The sequence below is a fragment of the Maylandia zebra genome, linkage group LG1 (genome assembly GCF_041146795.1).
Source record: "Maylandia zebra isolate NMK-2024a linkage group LG1, Mzebra_GT3a, whole genome shotgun sequence".
Lineage (NCBI taxonomy): Eukaryota > Metazoa > Chordata > Actinopteri > Cichliformes > Cichlidae > Maylandia > Maylandia zebra.
Window position 1 is genome coordinate 34,131,735 of NC_135167.1, and position 16,068 is coordinate 34,147,802.

The following is a 16,068-nucleotide window of genomic DNA, read 5'->3' on the forward strand; positions in this document are numbered from 1 at the left end:
TCACCTTCACTGCTTTTATGAAATCTCATTCATATTAACATTACACAGAATTTGAACAAATACCCTGATCTCTTGTTTTCCAACTTTCTATTCCATCTGAAGATGATTTGGTGCCTTTTATGGCTTCATCTGATAATAATGATGACAACAGTACTTTAAATTGTGTGCCAGCCAAGGTATGCAAGGGGCCTGCTACAACATGGTCACTGGCTTTCAAAGAGAAAAATAACCAGGTTATCAGGACAACAGCATCGAAACACTGAAAGACTGCAAACTTGTGGGATTTTCACTGTACAGAATAAATGATACTTGTGCTATAGAGACCCATCTGTCAGCTGGGTTGCACATATACAGTCAAGAAACACTACTGCCCTCCTGTGGTAAGCCTACATTAAAGACAAGTTTCTCATTGTTGAGAGACCAAACTGTCACATCTCAGCCATAAAAGTCATATTATATAAGCATGGCATCCATTTTCATATGTTTTTTTATGTTTGAGCACATCAGAGTTATTAGAATATTTACCAGTAATCTTTTGGGGTTGGGAAATATTGCAAATATGTTTTTGTCACATAAATACTGCGCTTACCCAGATTCACTGTAACTCAACTTTTTGTGAACTGTAATGCAGTATTAGTAAATGCTGCAAAATCTCTCCAACAGGTTTTCACGTTTTTCCTGTTTAATCCAACAACAATACAGAAACAAAAGATGATGCATGGACAATGACAGAACAGAGAAATGCTGAAAATCCTCCCGGTGAAGATGTTAGAACCAGTGAAAGTTCCCTAGATACTCTTGTTAACCAAGAGTATCTATACTATGCTACTTTTTGCCAGTAATGGATTTATTGGCAAAAAGTTTCTGTATTGATAACACATGTGTCTGATTAAAAAAGACTCACTTACCCACTGGTCACATCATCAGTGCGCACAGCATTCTTGCTCAGCACATCTCCATCGCTCATGTATCCCGTGACTTCCATTGGGATTCCATCAAGGTCGACGTCTTCCCCGGCTCTGTCTCCCAGGTCCACGCTGCACAGGGCTCCTCCCCTGCCAGCCAGCTGTCGCCGCAGGTTCCCGGGGTAAAGGTAGCGTCCTCCCTGGCCACCAACCACACGGCCACCGTAACCATTCCCCATAGAGGGGGCATCACCCGCCTGAAGACGAGGGCTAGACTGGCCCAGTCGCCACGAGGATAGTGAGGGGCGGGAAGATGTAAGGCTGAGGATGCTTCGACTGCCTCCGCTATTGCTGCTGCCACTGCCTGTGCCGCCACCGCCGCTGATATCTGTGGTAATGCTGCTGTCAAAGGTGGTTTCCAAGGTGCTGAGCGGAATACAATGAAGGCAAGACAAGTTGAGAGCACACATTAATGTTTTCTGATAACATTTCATTCAAAAATGTGCCTTTTGAAGCAGTAAGCAAGTGGCCAATCACTACACCAAATGTCAAGAATTCTTTTCCTAGGATCTGGAAATATGGAACAGAGAGAAGCACTGGAGAAAAAAAAAAGCATCAAATTGCACAATTTCATTTATGAACAACAGATTTATTGACCTTAGAGCAGAGTATAAACTATGTAGACAGTTGGGTCAGCACTGACACATAACACCAGAGCACAGGTCACAACTCTGTAGGAGGGAACGTGATTAGAGCTAAGCCAGAAGCATCAAAGACATGCCCAACGATCAAAGTAAAAGATCCCTAAAAAGAAGGATAAGACTGCTATAAGAAAAAAAGGAGGTAATACCTGTTAAACACAGACAGACACAGTCTACTGACCACAAGACTGATTCAAATCCACCAAAAAAATGAGTGTGATTTAGATGATTTACCACTCAACCATAACAGCATTGTTTCAGTTGCTGTTCAGATAGTAAGTGTTTGTTCACATATAAACTTCCCTCCAAGCACTGTTTTCCTAACAAGCTCAGTGAAAAATGAATTGCTCAATATCAAGAAAAACACTATGTGGGATGAGCCAGAGCGCAGTGCCAATCACTGTACCTGTGTGAGACCTGAGTTCCTCGGAGGCTTGACATGGTCTCCTCTAAGTTTTGCCGCAGGTCAGCTATGTTTTTGACAGTACGCAACCGCCTGGTCTCTGGGTCTTCACCTGACCAGCACAATAAAAAAAAACAAAAAAAATTTTAAGAACATATTTTCTCTATGCTGAACCAGAAAGATTACATATTTCCATTGATCGCCGACCTGAAAGGTCCTCGATGGATGTCTGGCTGGTCTTGGTGAAGGAAATGTCTCCACCTCTGCCTCCTGAATCGGTCTCAGTAGTCACTGTTCCCTCGCTGTCTGTTTGGGATCTGGAAAATTAATTGTGCAACAGATCAAATCGATTCTGAATTATTGTGCACTTAGTGGGAACCTAATATTGAGCAAATTGTCACGAAAGAGGGATAAACCCGATTAAGATTTAAATCTGCTGTGTTTCAAGTCTTGTGACTGTAGTCCAAAATGAATGCCTGCTAATCCCCACACACCAGAAAAGTTTGCCTTTGAAGGATAAATCGATACAGCTGAACCACTGGTAGTGTTTTGAAATGATGACATTCGAAAGCTTCGCTCATATTCAGCCTGCGGTCTTTGCCCGATTCCAGACTTTGTCCTTGTTGACTACTCGCTCTGTGTACCAGACAATGAAAACCACTGACTGCTTCAGACTCACACTGTTGTACAGAGAATGGCAGCATGGAAACTCGACCTTCTGACTAACCAACCTAATACAGGGTTAAACTTTAGCTTATTTCCATATCTTTTCCTTGAACTAATTTCTACCAGTGTGCTTTGTTTTAAGTTAATGGTCATCAGCATTGATCGTATGTTTTTAATCCTTCTAATTTACTTTCAAACATAATCTTTCTGACAGGTGGAGGCGGTATAATCCTGCTTGTAATGGTACCTGACAGCAAAAGAGGAAGTTTCAAAGTGCTGATAATGGAGGCATTTTTTTGGCGGTGGGGTTGTTAACTATGGGTCAGAATGTACACAGGGAGAAAGGGCAGCAGCACAGGAAACATCAGGAAGTTAATGAGTGGTTGTTAGAAAAGACTTATTGAGCGCATGAGGGACCTCCTTCCTTATCACACTGCGACCAGGACAGAGGTCAGGGGCGCACAACATCTACACATATTTGCCCAGATGCACGTGTACAAACAGGCAGGCAAAATATGAGAACCTGAACATATTAAAGATTACTGTTTAACAATTTAGAGATGGACAAATATTCAAAGAAAACTTTGAAAAACTTTGTATTTGGTGAAAGAAAAAAAACAACAATCCAATTTTATTTATATAGCACCAAATCACAACGAGAATTGCCTGAATAAAGTAAGGGCCCTACGATAATACAAAAAACCCCCCCAACAATCAGATGACCGCCTGTGAACTAGCATTTGTTAACAGTGAGAAGGACATCTCCCTTTTAACAGAAAGAAACCTCCAGGAGAACCAGGCTCCGGGAGGGGTTTCCATCTGCCACGACCAATTGGGGTGAAGGGATGGCAGGCAGGACATAGTACACACACGCTGTCCAGTTAAGAGTTTGGTTTCAAGCCCCCCTGCAAATATGTTACACATAAAACTGAGCAGGGCTAAGTAAACATCACTCTGAGAACCTACATGTGGATGCTAGAGTGGTGGAGAGGTTCAAACAGCATGTGTAATACAGGACAGCACTTTCTGTCGGGGGGGAAGATTGGAAAGTTTGCAGCTTAAATGGATCGCCAAATTGTGAAGGCGTATCTGGTACACGATGTAATCAAAGTGAGGCATGTTAGAGTGTATGACGCAATGCAACTCAAGCTGCCTGTCTGAACTAGCTTGCAGGCTACACTCCATTTTTTTATAATCTTACACAGCCCTGGAAACATAGAGCCAGGTTATACACCGATTCATATTCATTCAAACATGTGGAATAAGTTCACATATATGATCACATATACAACAGAATGAATATGCAACATACTGTATGAGCAGTGTTTTAATACTATTGTTTTATAAGGCCTAACTTCATTTTGTTTCTTTTTACTTTTCTAACAGTGTAACATATATATACACACACACTTATTTATTTTAATATATATATATATATATATATATATATATGAGAGAGAGAGAGAGAGAGAGAGAGAGAGAGAGAGAGAGAGATATTTTTTTATATATAGTGTTTGACTATAAATTATCATTACTTGCTTTCATTATTGCATGTAGGTGATATAGGCAGGTGAAACTGAGATTCACTACCACATACTTTAGACAAGATACTCCAAGAAAGTGCAATCTTACCTGTACATGAAAGGTGCAACAGTGGCTGTGTTGGGGTGGCTATGGTGCTGTTGCGTCTGAGGTAGCTGCACGCTGACCGTGTTGCTGGCTGTGCTCTGGGTAGTGCCACCACCTGCCACAGGGGCGGTGCTGGTCTTTCCTTCTGTGGAGGCCAGGCTGGAGGTAGAGCTGGAGTGCCTGCTGTCCCTGTCTCTGTCCAGGGGGCCACGGTGCATGGCGAGACCCCCTCCTAACCGCATGCTCCGAGGCCTCTCCCCTGCTTCCTTCACTGAAGAAGCTTTACCACCAGCTCCTGTGGGTTTGCCTCCTGGCTTTGGTATTCCGCTTTGTGCAGGGGTGGAACTCTCTTTTTTGGCCAATTTACCTCCCTTGGGAATGAAACTGGCAATTTTAGAGGTTCTTTTATTTGTGTCAGCATCCAGAGCAACAGGTACTACTTCTTCCTTGTGCTCATCTCCCCTCAGCTCTGTTTTATCAGGGACGGAGGTGCGCTTCGCTACCTCCTTCCCTTTCTCCTTCCCCTTTTCCTTATCTTTTTCAGGTCCTTTGACTGAGCCTTTCTTGGTAGTCAAAGCTCTGCTGAAAGTTCGCTGGGCAATGCCCCTCAGAGCTATTTTGGGGCTGCTTGCGGTGGTAGAAACCGTAGTTCCCGAAGAGGGAGCCGCTCCACAAGAATTCCCATTGCTGGTTCCGTTGAGTCCCGGCCGAACATTGCCATCATTCTCCTCTAAGGGGTCGGTGTTGGAGCCTGTCTCAGCTCTCTCCACCTGCCCCGCTCCAAGCTGCCTGGTTGGTGCAGCATTATCAGTCTGGGGCCCTACCCCATTGGAGGAAGAGATGGAGGACGACTTGGAGCCTCCTTTACTGTTGAAGAGTTTAAGCTTCTCCAGCATTGACTTTTGAGTTACTACCTTAGGAGGAGCTTCATTTGTCAGAGCAGTCTTACAGGAAGTGTCCTTCTCCTGCTTGACAGACTGCATGGCAGATGAGGGGGGGCTCGTCGAGGCGGAGGAATTAGAAGAGGTGTGCTTGGAGCTTGCTGACTTGCCCCTCCAGGGCTTGCTGTTGGGCTGGGGAATAGCTGTGGAAGAGGAGGATGAGGACAAGGGAGGAATCAGGGTAGAGGTAGTGGCAGGGATGCTGGTGGAGGAGCTGACAGACACTGCAGATGATGGAGCAAGCTCAGTCATCACCAAAGGTTGTGAGGTCAGGCCCTCTGAGGAATCTGTACCAGAAAAGAGACAATTTATTAAACAATAAAGAAGGGAGTTAAAGCTTAGATACTAAATTCAGGCAGACGAAGAATCTGAAGGACACAAGGAAAAACAGAAGCTTCTTTGACCCCACACAGAGTTACCTTATAAGCCCTGAAGGTGGCCTGTGTTGATATAACCAAACATGCCATTACTTTTCTCTGGACTAACCACCAAAACTGTTAAAAACCCCTTAGCACTAACAACGAGAGGAGCCCATCACAAACTGTTTATAAAAACAATGAGGGCCATACTCAAGTGCTTTTAAGTCTCGCCAAGAAGGCCTAGTCAAGAAGCAGTGCTGCTGCACTTATAAGGCATGGACTTATATGGACTTATTTTGGTCACGGTCCCTCTGCTTAACAAAGAAAACACTGTCTAGTTACACCACTCCCCTGTATATTAAACTGAGAAACAAGACGAAAAAATATGGTTTGAATTAGAAATGAACAGAACAGAAAGTACTTTTTTTACAAACATGTTCCTGCTACAGATTCATCATTCATTAAGGAGTTGTCTGAGAAAATCTGCAGCACGTGACTCTCAACAAGCAAACTTACCAAGAGCTGGAGAAGCAACGCAAGAGCTGAAAAGGTAGTCACTGCCCATATAAAAATAAACAAAAAAAACCCCCAAGTATTCTGAGTGCTGCTCAAGATCTCAGTGTGTACGCACAGCAGGGCTACTAACAGCATGGAGCTCAGACCAGCAACATTTGAATATTCAAACACCAACGGCCAGCGAGAGAGGGAGAGAGAGGGCCAGTGCAGGGAGCACTGGGTGCAATGAATCATCGCACTTTAGCTGTAACACACTCCGCTTACTTCTTAGACACAAACACAAAAAGTGACACATTAATTCAAAGATAGTGCAGCTGCTCTGTTGTCCTTCTTCATCTACAAACCCCTAAAACCTCCTGAGTTTACTTTTTATTACAAGTGTTTTTCATTAGACGAGACAAGAGAAAACACATTTCAAACTCCAAATGCATGCCAGTACATTTTTTTTCTATTCAGAGGAAGAATTACACATGAAAATCAATACAGATAACTTGGTATTCTGATCAATTCACACAGGTATGTTAACTCACTTACTACATAAGTTATTCTTATGGTCTCATTATGTCAGAATTTATTAAACACTAGTCCTGTGTGATGATTTCATTTTATAGCACCTTTCATGCCCTAAATGCAAATAGGCGGCCACTCACTGCTTCTTCTTTCTACCCCTATTTAGCATTTAGTGAGAGCAGCCTGAAACAATGCAGCTATTAGGAAGTGATTAGGGCCCAATTAGATGTGCTAGTAGTTAGCAATCAGCAAAGTGGGTCAGGTTGCTAATAGCTGGCTTCCAATTGGTAGCGGCTGAATGAGAGGGGGACCTGCTATGATTACAGGGACTGCAAAGAGAATGAAGGGGATTGACACTGCAGGTTTGAGATGAGTGGGGCTTTGATATCGGCCAGCAGGAGGGTCGGTACTGTCCAAGAATGGGGTCAGCTCGGATTTTTGTTGGGAAAAAAAAAAAAAGAAAAAAAAAGAAAGGAAAGGCTCTGGACAACGGGTCAGCTGATCACTGACAAGATTGGACCCAGTGACCGGGGCTTACACGCTCCAGTTAGGTTGTCAAGGGTGAATCTTCAACGGGTTGGGTCAGACGTGACACTAGCGTGATGAACTTAGACACTGTTGCAACACAATCTCAACTTAAAAGAAGCTTGGGACCCAATTCCTGGAAAGGCTGTTGAAATTAAAAACCTAAATCAGTCACACGCAAAATAAATACTAGTGAAAGAATAAAGAGTATGAATAAAAATCAAAACTGCCACTTGTATACTTAATGAAGTGACCACAAGAGGGTGTAAAGACCTCATCCTCTGTCACACCTACACAGCTTTCCATTAATCTAGAAATGTCTGCAAATGTCAGCTTCATGTGTAAGCGAACGCTGATGACTTTTGTGTTCTGTATGCATCACTTTCAATTGGTCCAAATCTGAACCAATCATGATAAATTAACAGGCATACGTGCAAATTATGTTGTTCTCATGTAGCAGTGGAGTTTTTGCACTTGAGGAAGCAGTTTCACCTCAAAAATAATCACATAATTGTTTTAACGTGGGCCACTGACCCTATGACCCCTGTGTAGCCTCCGGCCAAGTCCAGGAATTAAATCTTCTCATTGCCGTTCCTTTACTGTTCTGGCTGAGCTGACTACTTGAGGAAACATGTTGAAAGAATTTGAGTACTCATGGCTTAACTGCTTAATTACTGCAAGCATTGGTGGTTAAAATAAAAAGCAGAAAATGACAGAAGAGCACAGCCCAAAGGGACAAGGATCACAGACCACCCTCCTACTTCCTGTCTGCCAAAAAAATCTGCCTCGGTCTCTACAAGTCTGTTTCTGTGTCAGCATCTTGATTACATCAAATAATTTCGGGAATGAGCTGAAATGGTAATTTTCAAATTCAGTTTTTATTTCATGGAGTGCCACACTCATGTCTGTGTGTGTATATATTAGAATTCAATTTACCTGCCTCAAGGTGCGTTATATTGTAAGGCAAGGCAAGTTTATTTATATAGCAAAATTCCACAGCAAGGTGATTCAAAGTGCTTTACAGAGACATTAAAAAACAAAAACAAATAAAAAGCATGATTTAAAATGCATGCGCAGTACCTTTGTTTTCATACACACTTGGCGGAAAAAGCATGGCGGCGACGGAGAATGAGAAGGGCGAAAGCGGATCGTTGTATGAAACAGATTAACTAGAATTGGTTTGTCAAAATGGTGCAACTTCAGTGGTGTGGAACTGGTTTGGCTTTCGTCCATCAGATACACACCAAAGCACATTTTTTGGTAGAGCAAGCAAGCAGGCCGTTTTTATTACCATTATTACCGAACTGATTTTATGTGGTACACGGCACTCAAAAATCTGTCAAAAAATCTTTTAGTACGACTTTGCTAAAGTACGAAAGCCACACCGCTTGATGGATTGTCGGAGCATTACGGCTACCGTAGTCAGGAGTCTCACGGCGTGATACGTACTGTGCTACATTGTGTATGTATAATTTGCATTTGCACTGTAAAAATTTTATATAACTTTAATGCACATAAAAAACAGCTGCTTGTTTAAGTGAAAATACATTGATGGGGTTTTTTGCACTATTAAAGTTGTGGAGTTGTAAAGTGTTTTGTCTCGCGTCAATTATATTGTCAGTTACATTGTTATCGGAAATTTTCAAATATATATCGTGATAAATATTTTTGGCCATATTGCCCTGACCTAGTAAAGACCCTACAATAATCCAGAGAAGCCCCAACAATCAGATGAGCCCCAGGCAGGCCCCTAGGAGCAAGCACTTGAGCCACCTGATCTAGCTGTGTTCTGCTAAGCATCTATAAACAGTGAAATCACTGAGCCTATGACAATGCACAGTCTGCATGGATGTAAGATAGATTTCATGCACAAAATTTATAAAAGTGTACATCAGCTAACAATGTTTAGACATCACAAACCCTCCTTGCTCCTTGCGGTTGCCCTGATAACAAGACATTAAGCTCTCAATCGGTCAACAACCATATTGCTGACCTGAAAATGTCACACTTATGCACAAGTTACCCTCACATGTAGCCAGAGTAAAACCATCTTTGTGCTGAACCAAACCTGCGGTGTCAGTTCTCCCTGACTGGTTAGATTTATTCAATGCACTGACACCTTCAGAGACATTTAATATGTAAAAATCTGGCACAGTTTGAGGCTGAAGGTGTTTGGCTGCTCATCGTGTTCACATTTGAGAAGCCTGCTCTCTCTTGCTCCTCAGTCATTGTGCTCAAAAAAGTGAGAGCGACAGCTGGCTTTTGTGTGGTGACTGAAACTTTTTAAAGTTTCTCCACATGAATACACTCAAACAGTGATGCTACAGCTCATCAGCAGGCTATTCATTCAGCAGAGGCACCAGCCACATATACAACACACAATCCAAGAGACACATGGGCAACAGAAACACACACATACAGAAACACACAACCATAGGTGTCCCACACTCTTTCTGTCTCTCTGCTATGTGTCACTCGGCGAACACCCAGACACTGTCACCTTATATTAAGGCACTTGTGTTTACTTATTGTACAGCCATCCAGTAACATTATTCTATTTTGGCATCAGAGCCTTTGACACAGACCAGATCTGGCCTCTGAAAAGAAGCTGCAGGTGTTTCTGTAACTATCTGAACCTCGAGGAGCAACGTCTTACAATAAGCACAAATAACTTCATGTGTAGTATACTTACTAGCAGCGTTTAGTTCAATGACCAATTGGTAAGAAGAAGAAGGGTAATCTACATCAATTTCACATTAAAGGAGCAAGAAATTGGCTTATTAAACAGTAGGAAAACCCTTTGCTTTCTGCGCTATTGAAAAGAAATACATTTTAGGCAGCAACAATCAAAGATTCAATGCAAAACTCAAATTCTTCCTCTGTAACTCTAGCCTATTAGATGTAATCGACAAGTGAAAGATGACAAACCTCACTGGTGCTGCAGACATCCAGGACATCAGAGAAAGAAGTAGAGGAGAGGAAGAGATGGATGAGAGATCAGGGAAGAGTTCTAAACCATGGCCACAGATCTAGAGTGGGTAGGAGGGGAGGAGGAGTGTGGTGGGTCCTCCAGCAGGAGGAGGGGCTTAGCAACAACAGGCCAAGAGGAACCTGGAAGGGGGTTGACCAGTATTTCTCATGCTACCTGCTGACAATCATATGGCCTGCTGCCCCAAACACACAAACCTAGAAAGGCATGCAAGCTCGTGCTTTTTCTGGTTTCAGTGCACATTTATTTCACCCAGAGTATGCTGCAAATAGCTTATATCTGGCATCAGCCGACGCATCTATGCTTCAGACTCAGAGCTTCATATATCAGCTGTCAGGATACCAGCTGAGCATTAAGAGCCAATTGTTTTCATGCAAATTATCACAGCTACTTCACACATCTTGCAGTTACTTTCAAGTCAATGCTGTGTGCTAACGTAGCTCCCCCCGATCATCCTGACCTCCCTGTATCTGATGATTTTTATAAAATCTAATCTTCACGTGCTTTTTCATTAGCTGGATTGTGCCTTCTAGCAGAATTGCAGTTGGTGCTCAAGTCCCTTTGAAGATGCCTAAAAAAATGACACTCTTTCCACCAAATCCAACTATTTGGAAATACTTCCAATAAAGTCATTGACAAATGTGTCTACTGGAAATCTCACTCTGAGCACTAATAGGATTTCATGTTATGAAGTGTATTTAATCAACAAATTTAAGGAAATTTCCCCAAAATTCTGTTGGGGTTTTTTTTCCAAATCATGGTGATTTTACACTCACACAAACCGACAAATCTCCCTGCAGTCTACACTAATAAACTCACTCATCTCGAATGGAGCCGAGCATCAGAATAAATGCCCCACAGTGCTTCTCACAGCGTTGGTCCCAGTTAATTTGTGACTGTTTAAACAGACAACAGTCCCTCTCCAGCTCCCTCTCTCTCTCTCACACACACACTTTTTTTTCTCCCCTTACTCTTCTGCCCTGTCTTTCTCTGGGCAGTCAGAATTCTCTGTCTAATGCAGGGTAATGAGTTTAGACTGTGAACACTAACAAAGTCTATATAAAGCTCTGGCCCATTGAGTGGTGACAGAAACTATTTCCACACTGGTCTAACCAAACGTACTGCCAAACACCCAGAGTTTGTAAGCTTCAGAACAGTGTAGAGCGGTTAAACTGGGTCAGAGCACCGTGGAAGAATATGGTGTGAATACAGTTCTGACTCCAAAGGAAAATTATCACAGTGAACAGCTTTGTTCTTGGATCTACTAAACTCCCACACTGCTTGTACTTTCCCACCTTGTTTGAATTACAGTGTTCAACATAACCGCTTAATCTTAAAGGAATCAGGTGGGAGGAGGTATTCCAGGTGTCCAGAGATCTTCATGTCCATCCATATTCTTCACAGTAGCACTCCATGCAAACTGTTTCTCTTTCTCACATAAAGCAGACAAAAGAAGATAGTCCCCATCAAATGGCGTCCCACTAGTGGAAACACTCCATCTGGATTAGGCAAGAGCGTAGGCCTCATGAGTGGAGGACACATGACACTGTTTTGCCTAGAATACCTGCACTGTTCTTCAGACCTTCATACATTAAATGTGTCCCGAAAAACACATTTTTGGATGTTATCGTGTAGCAAACATACACCTCACATGTGTTATGATTTTGTAAAAAAAAAAAAAAAAAAGTTAAAAAAAAAAGTTAAAAAAAACCCAAACAAACAAAAACCAAAAACACACTGAAAAAATTGAAGTTGACATAAAGTGATGATGAGCTGGTCCTGATGTTCCTAAATAAGAAAAGGCACAATGATTTACGAAGAGCAACTGAACTTTGTTTGCCAACGTTCTCATTCAGAACTTTATTTCTCTAAAATAATACTTGGATCCATCCATTCAGGCAACTCTTTTTAGCTCAGTGCTGCAGCTGTTTGAGGGGGGGGGTTAGGTGCCGGAGCCCAACTGTGATAGGACAAAAGCCGAGGCACACCCTGACTGGGTCGCCAGTCTATCGCAGGGCCATCACAAAGAGACAGACAACTATTCACACTGTTACATTCACAGCGTCTGCGACTGTGGGAGGAATCCAGAGAACCCACACAGAACCCACACAGTCACAGGGAACATGTAACCTCCACACCACCCAGCTGACTGGTCCATTCAAAGCCAGGACCTTCTTGTGCTGAGGCGAACACCTCTCGCAAGTCCTAAAGGGTTCAATGTGCTGTTGCACTTGAGTTGTGCAGGTTGGAAAAAGGTAGAGAGCAGTGCTCTAAATGGTCCACACTTTGAGTGACCTTTCCATTTGTGAGGATGAATACAGTCTGTGCAAATGGAGGTCACAATGACATTTAACTCATATTACATGAAACCACACATTAAGAGTAATGGGACAGAGTTTCAAAGACACGTTTCCTTAAAGACACTGCACAGGTCAGCCTGAGATTCAAGCAAACTGAGAACAACCTCCACCTCCTTTAAAAATGCAACATTAATGTTCAGAATGATTCCAAAGGTGGTGAGCATGTAGTCATTATGTGATTCTGGATTTTATGCTCATCAGTTCTTTGTTGCTCTTCTCTTTAAAAGACACAGTTGTTTCTGTGCTGCACTGCGTGCTGAGGGCCAAGCATTACTGGCATGGTTTTTAATCCTCTATTAGCCTCAAAGCAGCACAGCTAACTTGCATTTTCCCCACAAAAACAAAAAAGCACCCAAAGGATTCACCATAAAATCATCCTAAACACAGCATTAAGACTTTTTACAGCTGCAAGGCTACTGCCTGTCCTCTAATTTTACTTTCTCTTCCTCTAAACTTGCACACATGTCATGATGACATGCTAACGGGATTTGCCAACATCCAAGATTCAACCTGAAGATGTCAGTGTGCACCCATTTGTATCTGTATCTCTGGCTTACCTTTGTTCAGGTGTGAGTTGGCTTTGGTTTTGTCACTGAAGCCCTGGCTCCGTCTGTTCCCAGCAGCACTGACCGACCCTCTCGGTGGGATGTCACTGCCAGCAGTGGACACCCTTGTTGTGGGGCCAGGAAGTCTGATGAATAGATAGAAGAAAAAAGGAAGAAAGCAAGGGAGAAAAAAGAGGGAATAAACAGGCCAAAAAAGTTAGCTGCTTTATGACAAACACGAGTTTATGAATCTAAAGCAGTTTTATTTTCCCCCACACATTACAGAGACACATTAGGTCACTGCAAGCCTATAACACAAGCACAACAGACTGTAAACTAAGATGGGAGGGTATAACATAATTAGATTTATTAGACCAAGCATTTTATGTGATTTAACCAAACACATTAGAAGGGTAAGTGGCAGTTGTAGAACAAATCACATTTCTGAAAGAGAAAACCACATTCTGCAAATACCAAAATATCCTAGTAGCATACATCTTCTGTTTGTTTTGAAACTAGTGATAAAATTAATATAGTTTCAAAACTAAATTAAATATAGTTAATAGTTTAAAAAAGGAAAGTGCTACACAAACATGCTTCACTGTTTAGGGGAGTGCAATTTGCCACAAAGGATGAGCTTTAAAAAGAAATCTGCACTAGCGTGCTTTGTTTTCTATACCGTGCCTCTGTGATGATGTGCACTGAAGCTGATGTACCACCCTCAATAGGCTGTAGAGGACCTCAACATCCACAGTTAATTTGTAATATGAACTTGTTGACCTACTGTATTGATTTCCTGGGGGAAGTGGTCTCTGTTTGCTTTCCAGAAGGTCAAATATACCTCAACCTCATTGCTACACTAACCACAATAGGACTGCCCTCCTCTTCATGTCTTTCTAAATGCTTCACACTATTTTAGGCTCCTTTCTAACAAGGCATTTTTCCAAACTTGTTCAAGGTTCAAGGTTCACTTGTTCCTGACATGTGTAGTTTTCTATTTAAAATTGCAGCTTTAGTTTTAAACTTAGCTTTTGTTTGCTTTTCTTGCAGCGTTGCGGCGACCCACCCCCAGGGTACACCTACACCAGGCTAATGGAGACAGATAAGCTTGCAGCAGAGTGGACAGTCAGACTGAGAGCAGGTCCTGGGAGAACTATGAGCTCAGATTACACGTGCTCCTCCTTATTTTCCCCACATGGATTAGACTGTAGACAAGCTTTGGTGGAAGTTATGACACCTTGATTTCATTTTGCAAGCCAATCTATAAGGCGAGTTGGAATCTAACAGGCTGTGGCACACAGCTGCTAATGAAATGCTAATTGACCATTGGCGACATCATCACCATCTTGGGACTGAGGCGGATACTTGATAAGCAGATTACAGCAGTCTCACTCAGCTCTCGTGTGCATTATAGAAACTCTCATTTCCGTCTTGCCATTCACTTTGAGTGACCACTATTTATCCAGCTGTTGCAAGGTAATAGCTTTAACCACATTATTTAGGCTAGAGTAGTCTAAAATCATTTCAATTATAGCAGGGCCAGCAAGTCTACTACCTTCCCCCACTGGACTGAGTCTGTCAGGAAGTAATTCAATCTAGTGGTTACATTAAAAAAAACAAAAAACGAGCAACACTTTTTTCTTAAATTTTAATTTTAATATGGGCTATAGTGTGAAAAGAAATTCCAGAATAAATCTACTCCGCAAATCTTTCTCTTTCTACACTCTTAAAAGTGCAATGCAGACAAAGAAAAGTACTTAAATATTTCTCAAAATGAAGTACTAGTGCTAACAGCACATCATTACTTGGATACAACCAACTTACCAAAAGAAAACCCTTAAAAAAACAGTCTGCTTACACTAAATTGTACAGCAATTCTTCTCTTCACTTAGATTCTTTCACACTCATTATGTTCAAAAGCACCATGTTTTGCTGTTAACTCAGTATCTTAACACTGAGTTAACAATAATTTTTATTCCAAAACAAAGAAAAATAGACCTTTCACCGCAATATTAGCAGCTAGCATTAATATAAACAATTCACATCGTTAAAATCTTTTAAAATTCGCTATCAGATGCTGCCAGAGAGTCATTTAAATCTTAATTAAGATCAATCAATTTAAAAAAAAAAAAAGTTTAAAAAGTGTTTTGATAAATGATGTAGTTGCACATGCTGACCAGAAGAGGGGGGCATTTCTTTAGTTTGGTCAGGTGCTGTATCCGGGCAGGTGCAATGTAAACATATTCTGGGATGGGGCAGCATGCAAAACTAAATGGTACATTAAATTTCAAGGTGCGTTATCACATCATATGATGCTGCATGCTATAAGGAGGCTAATGTAACTGAAAAAGAAAAAAAAAGTAAGACCAAAGATAAATATAACATGTCTCATTACAGACCTGCCACAGATTCCTCTGTGTTAATTATTAATGTCATATTATATGGGGGATTGCAGGAGCACACACACAAGCACGCACACATTTACTTAAGGGTTATCTAAAGGTCTTCTACAGCCCATTAAGCAGGCCTGCCAAATGAGGCACGCTGCCAGAGAGACAGGGCCTTCTGAAAATGGAGCCTGGAGCTTTTGTTCCTATCTGCTCCAACACTACCACTCATGCATAATAGATCGTGCTTGTAGTAGAGATTGCCCTTAATCACAGACAAAGAAACAACATTAAACTCATTACAGCGCGAAAGAAATGCTATCCTTGATTAGGGGCAATATCAACCTATTTCCAGGAATGGAACGGAATAGGAGGTGTGGTGGAGGAAAGAAGGGAAGGAGAAAGAAATTAGAAAGGCACAAGAGCTGACCTAGAGGTCTTTTTCTGACCAAGGGTAAACTTGAGTAGTTTACTTTGACACCCATCCCTAGAGGAGAAGAAAAGAGAGGAAAGATATGGAAGAGGACAGAGACAGTGAGAGGTCAGGTTTAGAGTTATAAATGACAAAAAGTGCGAACAGGAAGATAGAAATGTCAAAATGATGGATTACAACAGCAGGCACGTGAAGAAAG

The 16,068-nt window shown here is 41.9% G+C and overlaps 1 protein-coding gene across 12 annotated transcripts in view; it reads right to left on the reverse strand.

The window, feature by feature from the left end:
• Window positions 1-16,068, reverse strand: part of nav2a (neuron navigator 2a) — a 233,087-nt gene that overhangs the window by 47,834 nt on the left and 169,185 nt on the right. For 9 of the 12 annotated variants that reach the window (XM_076885293.1, XM_076885296.1, XM_012924623.3 and 6 more), the window contains 6 exons: window positions 15,867-15,923; window positions 13,062-13,195; window positions 4,308-5,532; window positions 2,217-2,326; window positions 2,013-2,121; window positions 909-1,331 (listed from right to left, as the gene is read on the reverse strand). In XM_076885293.1, the coding sequence (XP_076741408.1) occupies window positions 909-1,331; window positions 2,013-2,121; window positions 2,217-2,326; window positions 4,308-5,532; window positions 13,062-13,195; window positions 15,867-15,923 (2,058 nt within the window). Of the gene's footprint in view, window positions 1-908; window positions 1,332-2,012; window positions 2,122-2,216; window positions 2,327-4,307; window positions 5,533-6,120; window positions 6,185-10,083; window positions 10,101-13,061; window positions 13,196-15,866; window positions 15,924-16,068 lie in introns of those variants that run through there. The other 3 variants (XM_012924621.3, XM_012924625.3, XM_004571050.3) reach the window with 3 other exon arrangements.